Here is a 13674-nt window from a genome sequence, read left to right on the forward strand (position 1 = left end):
CCCCTTCAGGTACGGGAAGGGGCTATAAGGTCTCCCCGGAGCCTCCTCTTCTCCAGGCTGAACAAGCCCAACTCTCTCAGCCTGTCCCCATAGCAGAGGTGCTCCAGCCCTCTGAGCATCTTCATGGCCTCCTCTGGACTCGCTCCAACTGGTCCATATCCTTCTTATGCTGTGGGCCCCAGAGCTGAACACATATGTCTCCAGGTGGGGACACATACCTACCTGCTACCCTCGCCCTCCTGCACCCCATGTAGTTCAGCCAGCTACCCTTCCCTTCCCCTCTGTCGCACTCAATATATTGAGGTGCTCAAATGCCTTAGACCTGCCTCTTCCAGGCAGCACGGACACACTTGGCCTGTGCTGCCCCATGCTGATGTGCACTGAGGGGTTATAAGATGCTGCAAATCCCAGTGAAAAGCAAATCACATTCAGAAGCTGGATGGCACAAAGTTACCTTTCACAGACGGCCTTGCCTTCAAGCACAGAGCTGTAATATAGGCTGGAAAGGACGGTGAGAGATTGCCCAATTCGACCCCTGTTCCAAAAGCAGGGCCAACTAGATCAGGGTGCTCAGGGCTTCATCCCACCACTTCCTAGCAGCTCTGAGGATGGGCCTTCAGGTCAGGATCCCTGTCCATATGCACCAGGGTTTGACCACCCTTATCGTGAAAAAACATTTTCCAATATCCCATGTTCCTGTTGCCTCTCATCCCAACAGTGCATGTTTCAGAGCACTCTGCTCTGAGGCCTCCATGAGAAAGCTGAGGACAGCAGTAAGGTTTCCCCTTAGCCTTCTCTTCTTAAGGCTTAATAAAGCCACTCCTCTGGCCTCTCCTCAGATGTAATGAGGAATTAAAGCTGGGACACCCCTCTACTCTCAAAGCAAGAGTGTAGCTTCAGATGCATTAACAAAAGGGTTTGGTTTTGAGATGCCAGAAACAAAGATTATTCTTCCCTTTCACGCACACCGATGCTAGGGGGAGTTAAGCAGATATATCAGCAGGAGCTTATACTGGGACCTGTCTCTGGTCACTGCCACTTAGCCCAATTTTGCATCACGCGTCTGTTATGAATTACTCTTAACCTAACAAGCTTTCATCCTTCAGAAACATTTGTTTTGGTGCCAACAAGAATCTTTCCTTCAGCCCACATCCCAGTTCTGGGCAGATACCTTTCTCGGGTAGACAGGCCTGGGCCTGCATTTCTCCCACAGCAGAGCCCTGAAATTCACCCACCCCACTGTTGGAAGGCGTCGGTAAATCTCAGCACAGCACCTATCTGGACAAGGCCTCACTTGACCCACACTGACCTAAAACTAAACCCTTCCATAGGAATTTGGGTATACCCCTGCAATCACGGCTGGAGGCCTCCCTCCATAGTTCATCAAGAGAATTAGGGGTAGGATGAGTCTGATTCTTCCTTGGGACAGTTTTCTAAATCTATTTTGGGCCATATTTGGCTGTCATAGAAGGGGGGAACTACCTACATATTTTATATCCCTCTCAAGCTGTAGCAGACCACTCTCAGGAATGACTTGCTGTCGATCTGAGAAGCAGCAAACGGACAACACTGGACTTCTGCTGTTGGGTTCTGAAGGTAAAAGCCAGAGAGCCATCGGAAGATGAATTACTACATACCCATCTCCTCCCTGCCCATCTCCCCATCCCAAGATGCATACCTCTGCCTGCTGCTCCTCCTTATGCTGCGTGTCGGTAAAGCAAACTACGTCAGGGAATTAAGACCAAAATTAACTGATCTAGGTCCAGAGAATAGTGCTTGCAGGCATGCAGGGCATGTGCTAGCAAGACCACCCAGGCTCCACAGCTGTCCTGGTGTTCCCCAGAGCCAGCACCAAGGCAACCCCTTACTACAAAGGGAAGCAGCTGTCTCTCCCGTTTCTAACAGGCTGTATGTTACTACGTAACTGTATATATTTGTCTGTACAATGGGAATCTTTATGCAGGTACTATTATAATAGAAGTAACAGCAGCCTTCCAGTACCTGAAAGGGTCGACAAGAAAGCTGGAAGGGGGCTTTTTACATGGGCCTGTAGTGACAGGACAAGGGGTAATGGGCTTAAATTGAAAGTGGGGAGGTTTAGACTGGATATCCGGAAGAACTTCTTCCTGGAGAGGGTGGTGAGGCAATGGAACAGGTTGCACAGAGAAGCTGTGGATGCCACATCCCTGGAAGTGTTCAAGGCCAGGCTGGATGAGGCTTTGAGCAACCTGGTCTAGTGGAAGGTGTCCCTGCCCATGGCAGAGGGGTGGAACTAGGTGATCTTTAAGGTCCCTTCCAACCCAAACCACTTCATGATTCTAATCACCACAGTGCTTTTGTTTTCCTTTTGCTGTCATCACCCAACAGACACTTTCAAAGATGGATGGACACTGCCATGCTCTGTGTACACTTGCAGTGTTAAATGTTCAGGTCTTGTATGTAAAATAGGTCCTGGGTAGGCAATTGCAGAGAAGGACACGGCTCTGATCACAAGACAGATTTGATTTCAACAAACGGAGCAGCAGCTTTCCCACTCTTCCACATTATTCCTCGGGAGTCACCTGGCAAGACCACTGTTTGGAATTAAGTGATTTAATTTCTGTTCACTTACTCTGGACTGTCTGCCAAAGGCATCTATTGGGAAAGACGAATGCTGCCACTACTAAATCAAAAGCACAATACACAATCCCTCAGACAAAAGTGAATGAAATGTCTGAAACAGACATGTTAGCCAAAACTGTGTAGACCTCAAGGATCTTATCAGATGCATTTCTAACAGAGCAAAATAAAAGGATGGTATTTTTGACAGTGCTAAGATGGGAAATACAATGCAATTAAATATACAGCAACAGGTTTACTAGACTTCAAAATTAAAAAAAAAAAAAACAAAACCAAACCCTCACAAGACCCAACAACATACAGCATAGTAGAACTGTAAATGGTTTGAAACTTGCCTCTCCTCAAGGCTACCTCCCTTTCTGAATGAAATAGCTTGCAGTACTCTTGCTAAACTGTTAGGAGGACTTGGCTCCTGGTAGGATGCGAAGTGTAAAAGCATACTGTTCTGAACATTTGCTTTTGAAATCATTCCCTGTTCTTTTCTAACTACAGTTAGAAAATCCTTGCAGTTGTGGAGTTGGAAGTTCCTTCTCAATTCCAAGCCCACAAAGTTCATTACAGAAGGGAAAAGTCAGGATCTTAAACATTTTGCCGAATTAGGGTATTAGCATCTTAACCCTAACTGGGATTTTATAATAAAAACATTTAGAATGGGTAAAAATTTGATTTTCATCTCATCAACCGTGTTGAGCAATGCAATAAGGCTTCTTGCGGAACTCCAGAACAAGCCGTGCAGTTTCACAAGTTCTATTGTTTTGCACACCTCCACACGCAACATCCACTTATTATTATTACAAAAAATGTAAAGAAACCCCAAACCAAAATCTACTACAATATAGGCAAATGGCAAGCAGTCAACAGAACAGAGCTGGGTCACTACTCAGTTTTTTTTCTTCCTGGGATGGGGAGGAAGAAAATAGATTGTTGAGAGTTGCGTTCTCAGTCATCTGTAGTGAGTACTGCCTATTATCTTGACTGATATTCTCGAGAAGACAGCAGGTACGCACTGCAGGAAGTCCATGTTCATGAGTCTTTGAAAGACAGCCTCAATTTTGAAACCAAATTGTTGTGTGCTAGCGAAAGGCAACGTTGGTGTAAGTAAGAGAGTTTTACATTATAGGAAAAATAGGTAATGGGGCAAACCCATGTTTTATATTTGTCACCTACTTTATGAAATCTTGATCTCTCCCATGTAGACTTTCAGTGGTGAGAAATTAAGTGAAGTGCACCCCCACTGTTCCATGGTTTTATTTTTAGGGCTTATTTCATCAGTTAAAGGTTGGCTTTTTACATCATTAAGGACTGCGAAGTCTAAAACTAAATGTGAACTTTCCTCTTTCATACTTAGCCCTCTGCCACTGGGGCCTATTCTACAAAAAAACGGCCATCTTACCTATGTACGAGATTTTTCTTCGCTTAGTAGCAAACACCTTACTTTGCATTTTTCTTTTGCTCTTATAGCCGAATAAACATTACTTTAAAACAGTAACTTGTATTTACCAACCTCATCCCTTCATTATTAACCTTTTATAGAACAGCACAAGCCCAAATGCTTACTTTGCTGCTCAGTGGCAAAGAAATCTTCCACCATCCCAGCCAAATGGAAGGCTAAGGGATGCAGTAACTGGAGACTTAACCAACCCAACTGTCCTCGCCCATCTTCAGTGTTGCAATTATGATGTTACTGTCCATAGTTATGCCCTGCCTAAGGACTTGGCCAAATTTATCATGGTTTTGTCCTCTGTGCTCCTCCTTTACCACTTGCCACTGTCTGGATTAAAGAGGCAGAAGCTCTTAAGGTAGAATTAGCTCCAAGTCAACCAGCTGGGCAGATGGAGGATTAACGTGACCTACACATTTTGTCCCTCACAAACACGTACTCCACAGACTGAGCTCATGAATTCCACTTTCCTTGGCTCAAGGCCTGGAAACTTGAGTCTTTACCAAATACCAGGCCTCCCACTGAGGGCAAAATTAACCTCAGTCTACAGGTCAGAGCAGTCTAATTTCCTTGTATTTTGCAAAATACTGCTTTAAGGATATGAGGTTAATGAAGTTGTCTGGGGAAAGGCATCTGAGACCATTTGGTAGGTATTTCAGCTCTGAAAGTTGTTTGCTTAGTGGGGTTTTTTTTGTTTGTTTTAAACAACTCTGATGGGGATTATGCAATCTAACAACTGTCCCTCTTTCACGTACCATTGCAACTTCCTCCCTAACCACAGATAACCTCTAATTTAATATTTAACAGTAGCTTAAAATTAACGTGTTCATTTAAATGTTCCTCATGACAAAGGAAACAGTTGTAAGATTAATAATGCAGGGGCCTTAAGGATCTGTAGAGCCCTCAGCTTCAATCTGCCTCTATATTAAAATCTGAAATTGCAGTTAAACATAACAGTCAATGAAATCAATAATACCTCTGAATTTATATGGATCGCTAGCATTTCCCATGTGTCTTTTGGGACCCAATCTTCAAGACATTAGTAAAAGACCATATTCATGACATCTCTCCCCTTCATGTTATCTACGGATCTTCCTGCTGTTTTGTGCTAAGTCTTTTCACCATCATTATTCATGCACTTCTAGCATCCACTTCCAATTACTACTTAGTACATTCTAACAACCATCAGAAACACTTTTACAGTTTAACTACACTAAATGAAAACCAGTTAGTTAATATTCAGTAAAAAAACTAGCGAGTGCCAAAGAGGAAAACCTGCTCTTCCTCCTTTAAATTTTTATAAACTAAAAGATAAAAAAAAGCAGCATAATCACTTCCATAACAAAGAGGTATCCCTGATTCAAAGGGAAAACAGCGCAAACTTCTAATTCCACGCTGTCATTTCAATTTTTCCTTATTAATTGCTTCAGAAACACAGTTCACATTGTGTAGCAAGCAGAGAAAAGGATAGACAAAATGTGCACAGAGATTGTCTAACTTTTTTGCATTCTGAGGTATAAAGGGCAGAACTGTACTTTTGAGAATGAGTTTCAAAGGAAAATGACTGGATTAACCTTTGCCCAATTCTACAGCAGCTACAATGAAAAATCACTAATTTTCCTCCATTTAAAAAAAGTCACTTTCTACGGAAGAACTTCATTCTGTATATAGACCAACTCACCCCTACCTCCAAACTAGCAACACGTTTTTATGTGCTTGCCTGGCCATGAGAGAGGCAAACTATAATGAGAAAAATCTACACTGTTTTGCATAGTCAAAATATAGTCAATTGAAAATACCAACTGCAACTTTGATTTCAGCAAAACCAAGATAACTTTAAAATACTTGCACAGAGCAAGGAAGTCCAGTGAGTTAATACCCACACCTTTTGAACTCTGTAAGCATTTATTAATGCCACACTTATTAATCCATATTGTTCTGATGAAGAAATCACAAAAAGCAAATGAAGTCTCAGACCATCTGACCCTCTAAAGTGTGCATACAGACTGCCCAGCACGCTCTCAGTTTACTGCTCAAGATCTACTCAAATACGGCAGTATAAAACGAGTGGAGCAGCAAAAAAACATCCCAAGATGTTCTGTCACTTCCACCACTCCTATTCACAGGCCTGTAGGCATCAACAAAACAGGAAAGTCAAACAAAGCTCATGCATACACTTAAAAAGGCAGCAGCAGTCAGAGGTTTCTACCTGGGAGGAAAGATGTGCCCCTGCTCCTTATCGCATCAGCCAGGGGACTAGGGAAAATAGAGGAAGACTGACTTTGTAGGGGCTGACTGGCTGCCTCTCATCCGTTTACTTGCAGGCTCCGACTGCCCCGTCTGGTTCACTACATATTGGGCCTTCAGCTGAATCTTCAAGGTTCTTATTTGTCTGAGTAGACAGGAAAGACTCAAGGTAAGTCAGAGTACAGACTGTAAAGAGGACTGACTTTGTTGGGCATGAGAGTAAGAAAAAAAAAAATCCAAAATAAACCTGCATAAGGGACAGACTATAACTGCAAACTGGATAATACTATCAGTACTGTGGGTGGAGAGAGAGAGAAAAAGTGCAAACATTGAAGAAAGTACGCTGAGATATGATATGGAAGAAACCACATGGAATGAAGTGAAAAAGATCTATTATTGTCCACCGTCTTTTTTTGACCAAGCTCTCTTTGAGGCAAGGAGTGACTTTTCTTACAGCTTGGCACGGTCTCTGGCACAATGGCATGCCATCTATGTGCCAGCTCCCAGAGCACGCCACAGAAACACCATATTGCAGCAAGCCAGCCTGTCCAACTGGTCTTCAGAACTACACAGTTTGTTCAGGAACTAGACTGAGTAACATAATGCTCCTAGGCCTCTTCATATACCTAAGTGGAGGAGGAATTTTATTCTGTATCAATCAATGAAAAGGTGGTGCTGAGCTGCAACACACAGTTTGGAAAAAAGTGTCAGTCGTCTGACTGACAGTGTGTTACTACGATCAAAATCTCTAATAAAAACAGTCAACCATGTCACAGACCAAACGACAGTACTCATGAGAACACAACTGTTGTTATTAAGTACAAACAGCACTGCATTTTGGTGGTGGAAATACAGTCTTAAGTTCACCTGAATGGGTATCACAATCCCCTGTCAGCCATTGCATTTATAATATAAAGTTGAATGACAGATGCCTCAAATCACTGCCTACTGAATAATAAGGACAGAGTGCTGGAGACATCTCCAAAATGGAAATGAAATTCATTTAGCAACTACTTTGGGAATTTGACCTCCTATAAGGAGATGAAAAGCTTCACATAACACAGACAAAACGATAAATATACTAAGCACAACTCAAACTGGTTTTAAAACTTAAAAAAAAAAAAAAAAGTGTTTATTCTTAGTACATCCCCATCCTACAATATAAGCAGGAACGCTGCAATAGAATTACTGGTTACCCCATATCATTACTTTCAACTTAAGTTTGAAATAAATATCCTGGTCAGTACTGAAAATCCAAGTAAACATTACTTACAGATTCATTGATGTGGACAAGTTCATATTCTAGACACCTATCAAAAACTGTACAGGTACCACACTCCTACACACCTAACCCCAAATCTATGCTGTACTGGCCCACATATAGTCAAATATTTAACATAACAGCTACAAATATTTTTGGAATACTATGACCTATGTTTATGCCACGGTCAGAAAGATTTTGTAACATACAGTGTGGACCACAGCCAATGGTTTTGCTTTTCTACTCTCAAAACACAGACTAATGCCCTTGGCACCATTTTTAAAAAATATTACAGGACTGTTAAGGATGTTCCATGTTTTGACTAATTCAGTATTTTGTATAGCCTTCTCTACATCACAGGAAAACCCCAAAGAACAAGGGGAAACAAAACACATAAGCAAAAATCACCAGGTCGAATAAACCAGGAAAGAGAATTTAAAAATGAGGAAACCTTACTTGCACAAGTAAAACCCCTGAGTTAGTGAGATATCAAAAGGACATGCATACAAACCCACAAACAAGCCCACAATATGGATGGAAATAAGCTCTTTCCACTTTTAAAAAAAAGTAGATCTACATTACTGAGCGTATTTCTAAATGCCACACTTTTAACCTCTCCTAACACTGCGACGGACTTACCCTGGACCTATCCATAGTCAGGAGGCTTCTGAAAACTTTCTGTAAAGTTGTATTTTGTTGCAGTCGACTTACCTCCATTCATTTAAAGTAGCTGCTACTAGAGATTTGCACAAAGCTGAGTTGGGGACACCCCAACCATCCTTAGAAGCGACAGTCGTGTCACAAACTCAGTGGAACTTGGTTAAGGTAATTCCATGCATACACAGACTCACAAGCCTTAACGCACTTCATACGAAATCATAAAACTCACTTTTGCATATCTGCCGATCGTTTCCAGCCTCCTTGCAGATCCTGCGCGGTATCTTTCCCAATATTATTTAAGATGGCATCATCTTTGTTTACAGAATCCTCTTTTATTCTAGCTGTAGAACAGATAGGCTCTTCAGTTTTCGGACGCTTTGGCTGCACGTCCTCCGGAAGGGTGTTTGTGTTCTGTAAATCCTTTTTACATCTGTTTGGTTCATCTTGGAAGGTAGAGGGTTTAGATTCTACCAAAGAAGATTTTGTTGCAATATTAAATAAGCTTCCAAGAAAATGAAAAAAACCTTCTCGGGGTGGCTTCTCTCCTGTTTTGATTCCAGGAGTCAAACTAGGAAGGCTGTTAGCCTTTTTCAGCTCCTCTTGGATTTCAGACTTGCTAAGTTCTTCTGTGGAATGGTTCTTCTCTTCATTTTGACAAACCTAAGATAAAAACAAGAAGCTCATAAAGATGATGATTCCTGTTACTTTCCCGCATTCCCAAATTCCTTAATTCTAATTTGCTCATATGCACTGTATTAAATTCAGGAGATTTCTTGATTAAAGTTTAATTTTAAGATCAAAGCCCTGTACTGTCATCTTCTCTTTTTGTATTAAAAAGGTCCCTATTATACAAAAAGCCAGAAGGACTACATAGGCCAGAAGATTCACAGAGCAGCTGCTGTTGATGTAAAGCGCAGACAGACAGATGGAGAATAATTGCTTCAACTGGCAGAAAAATATATACTGAGGAAGCAGCAAGAAACAGTTTTTCACACCACTATTACAAGTAAACAGGAGAGTTTCTTAGTTAAAAATAAGGCACACTGAATATTATTTACTCACATAAATGTCCTGCCACAGGGAGATAATGAGATGAGGTTTAAAACAGAACTTATAAAATTAAGTCAGCTTCAGTAGCTCTTTCTTAAAAGAAGGAAAATCACACACTGGCTCATTAGTAGACAGTTAATTTTCTTACTGTTCCTAAAACTTTTGACTTTTGTTACTGCTTAGCATTAGGTGCCACTTGTCTACAGCCAAGGATGTTCCCTGGTCGCACCACGCATTACGCCACTAGGAGGAACCTCACAAGCTGGCAGACTCATGGTCTTGTTCTGGCAGGTTACGCTATGAGACCACTTCAGGTGTACGGTGAAGTTTTTCAGACTCTGATCTGCTCAAAAAGCACAGCTTCACGAACAAATCTGTATGTGCTTGTGAGATGAGCAGTTCTCAGCTTGCGAATATACACAAGTACACCACAACAAAACACAGATGTGACATAGCCTTAAATGTAGGGTAACTGGCACTTTCACAAAAAACAGGAGACTCAAGAACAGGATTTGGAGAAGAACTCAGCTCGCATGCCAGAGATTAATCCTGTCCCCAATTCTTAGCAACCACATATTGCACCTTTTGGCCAGCTTTCCTTCAACTCCACAGGCAGTCAACTGCACAGCTCTATTTCCAAACCCATGTGTAGTCTCACTCAGCTCCGTAGTCCACCTCGTTCAGACTGCACAGTTTTCACACAACCAAAGTCCTACACACCGCTACCCCTGCACACCTGACCCTCTGAACTGCCCATCAGCTGTTATCAGCTAACTGAAAATAACTAGTAGGCAGGCAGGGCTTCCCCGCACTTGAATCATAGAATGGTTTGGGTTGGAAGGGACCTTAAAGGCCATCCAGTTCCAACCCCCCTGCCATGGGCAGGGACACCTTCCACTAGACCATGTTGCAGCAACTGTTCACTTCTTTCCTCAATGTAGCTGAGCATCTACCCCCAGGGGCAAGACAAGCTCTGTTCCTCACCAATTTACATCCTTGAATTTCCTTGGCATCAGCTTCTCCTACAGACCCAATAACCCCTGCTCAAGCCCATGCCAAGACCATCTGCCCAGAAAGATGATGCAATTTCACTGGCAGAGTTCACAAACACCACATAGCCATGTTTTCAGCTTTGCTATCTGCAAATACTTTTTTCCAAAAGCATTTCTGGGGACCACCTCCCACCCGCACTGGGTGCCCCATGCCATTGCTGCCTATTGTGTCTTTACAGTACAATCCTTGTAATTTCAATCCCTGTTTCAACCCAGTTTATTAAATGGCATAAAGATACCCCAGCTTTTCTTACATTAAACACATTCACATCACCAAGGGTGGGAAAAGAGAATGTGAATTAAAAGCCCTACACAAATTCTACTTGTGTCAACAATACCTTTGGGTAAGAGTAATTGTTTCAAATTGGATAACACCTACCCATCCAGTCTAAGCAGAAGGCTACTATTTTCATCAGCTCACTAATCCTATTTCAACTTCAAGATTTGTTTCAAGTAACCTAAAATAAGCAAGTAGGCTTATTTATTAATAGTCTATCTAGGATTGTTTTTGCCCTTGGGGAAGAGCAATTTCTTAAAAACTTTGTTATACTAAGTGGTACTGCAGCAATAGTCTTTAATCTGCAAGCAATACTTTTTCACACACAGAGTAGATGCAATTGCTTAATATTAAGTAATCAGATGTATATGTTGAAAATGGAATTATGTGAGGATAGAAACTGAATGGCACTATTTTGTCCTTGAGAAATCCACACAACTTTTATTGTCTTCATATAAACAAGACTCAAAAAACCACATCAAACTGTTAAGTAAACTTTCAGAAGTGGGCTAAATCAAATTCTAGCCTTTTTCCATCCCACCTGTGACAAATCCCACCAGCTTCCCTCACTAATCAATAGCTGATGTGTCCCAAAGCAATGCAGTCATCCCTCTAGTATTCAGGGATTTACGATTTTACAAGTCAACTCTACCCAAACCCACAACAGGAAACGAAGATGACAACCGTGCAGTTTACAGACGTAACACAGTGCTGGCTGATAGCTTCAGTACTAGACAAGCTACGCAAGTAACATGCAAACCTGGGATGAATCTTTTGAACAATTAACTCTACCTCATATCAACACACAGTACATTGCATAAGGAAATACAAAACAGAAACAAGAAAAAAAAATTGATTTCCAAAATTTGATAATACATGAATGATTTACTATAGTCAACTTCAAACTTCTCCTGTCATAGTTTCTTCCTTCGCTTGCATTAATATCTCAGCATTCTTCAGTAACAGTTTTTGATTGAACTTTAAGTGAGGGAGGGCATTTCTCCGTTGTTCTGTGATTAGTGTAATTCACACATTTGTCAGATTAAAAGGAGTATCTCGGTGCAGGAAGTGCTCATAAATTTTATTTTCTCTACAGATATAACCATTATACACTATAAACATTTCTATTAATTACTACAACATCTATGAAGTTCACAGCTAAATGCATTAAATATAAAAGAAAAGATCACATTCAAAACTTTCCCACAGTTTAGTATGACTGTTGGGGGGGCTTTTTTCAGGGTGTGTGATTTATTTGGCTTTGGTTTTTTAAGTCTTTTTTATTCAGGAACTAGTGATTTTTTTTTTTCCCCCTATTAGGAACTGAGACTTCAAATATGGCTAAATCTCTACATGTGAAATTCTTCCCCTAGCAGCTCCAAGACATAACGCTTGTAAAGACTGTGCTTCTTATTTGTAATCATAATCCATGCCCTGCATGAAAAGCTGTTTTATAGTCTCTGTTTCCAGAAGCAGATATCTATTTAGACTTCCCTTCCTCTTTAATCTTCCTTTCCTTACTTAACTTTCAGTAAATCAAAAGAACAGGAAGTTTTAATACGAAAGGGTCCTTCCATACCTTTAACCATAAATACTGCCTTGCATAAAATCAGCCCTGGAGAACATTTACACTATGCTTACTTGAAGATATACGTGGATATTAAGTCCCAACACAGAAGCTATGCAAATCCTTCTTTCTTCCTTTCAGTATAACCAATCTTACTCTCCATACATTCTCCCTCCTGCTCCACTTTGCCTTTGTTTTAAAAGATAGTATGAGCTATTGGCGTTTTATCATTTGCCCTTAAAATCTCAGCCCGAAGTTTGAAGCACTCTTTAGGCATTATACAAACAAAACTGTTCCTGCTACAAATTTTGGAGTTTGTATTTTAAGATAATGCCATATTCAAATTACTGAGACGAAAGCACATGATCTGTAAAGCCAGTAAGCCTGTATTTAACACACCAGGAGCCTTCAGGCACAAGCACCTGACGAACACAGCACTGTGATGGCAATTCCACAAGCCAGCATGAAGATAACTTTCACTTATTATTTACCAATCCTCTCTCTAAGCTCATCTCTGACAGAAGCCTCCAGTAAATGCTCAGGGAAAAAAAAAAAAAGCATGGATGTAGGGTATATTCAAAGCAACCCTCTCCCTGGTATATCCCACCAGTTTTCAACAGCCAGTGCCTTCAGTTGACCGCGACAGCACAGTTGCATGTGTGCCACCTTTAGGCCTGAGCAGTTTGATATTCACAATTCTGGAAAAATACCAGTGACTCTCATATTAGTTACACTTCATGTCATTAGTTAAAAAAAAAAAAATCCTCTTCCAGTGTCACAGCAGTCAGAACAGTTTCTCTCAGGCTTACACACAGGTTTTTGGATGAAAACCTACCTGCCAGAACCTCTTTTGAGACACTTGCTGATGCAAGGAAAAAAGTTTTTGTGCAGTAGTGTTGTCTTTCTGCTCCTTTTTTACATGGACTGTCATATGTCTTCCTCTTGCCTCCCCTTTCCCATTCTCTGTGAGCTTTCCTGCTTGTGACATGCTTCATAGTGCTTTAATTGGCTTTTATTCCTTTAGCAACTCGTTACTCCAAGTTTCACTGGGCAAGCCCTGGGTAACCTGACCTGACCTTATAGCTGAGCCTGCTTTAAGCAGGAGGCTGGGCTAGATGACATCCCGGGGTCCCTTCGACCTGAATTGTCCTATGGTCCTGTGACCTCACATGCAATGAGGCTAGCGCAGAGAGGAAGCTCAGCAGAGCGTGAAACAAGATTATGACTTAAATCAGGTGACTGAAGAGACTGCAGCCATAACCGAGGCTGTGCGGTCAGGTAATGCGGTCTCACCGTGCTGGAGCAACTGCTGCAGAGAAGCCTGGCAGCCAGGACTCAGAAGATGAGCCTGTGATGTCACGTCTCAAGTGTGATTCTTATCTAATTTATTCGATGGTAGACGAGGTATGTTTTCCAGGCTGTAATCTACTCCTGACTGTAGCACAGACAGACACCCAAAGCCTAATTGCAACTTACGCAGTCAGGCACAGGGCTTGCTAC

General features: G+C 41.6%; 1 protein-coding gene across 1 annotated transcript in view; it reads right to left on the reverse strand.

Annotated features, from left to right (window-relative positions):
• The window catches only part of CRYBG3 (beta-gamma crystallin domain containing 3), a gene marked incomplete at its 5' end in the record, with an annotated part of 64359 nt that extends 55471 nt beyond the window's left edge, over positions 1–8888 (reverse strand). The window contains 3 exons of the mRNA XM_010158853.1: positions 6342–6452; positions 8458–8695; positions 8753–8888. Of these exons, the coding sequence (XP_010157155.1) occupies positions 6342–6452; positions 8458–8695; positions 8753–8888 (485 nt within the window). The remainder of the gene's footprint in view (positions 1–6341; positions 6453–8457; positions 8696–8752) is intronic.
• Between the last annotated feature and the right edge of the window lie 4786 nt (positions 8889–13674).

Source organism: Eurypyga helias, unplaced genomic scaffold (genome assembly GCF_000690775.1).
Source record: "Eurypyga helias isolate BGI_N326 unplaced genomic scaffold, ASM69077v1 scaffold9219, whole genome shotgun sequence".
Lineage (NCBI taxonomy): Eukaryota > Metazoa > Chordata > Aves > Eurypygiformes > Eurypygidae > Eurypyga > Eurypyga helias.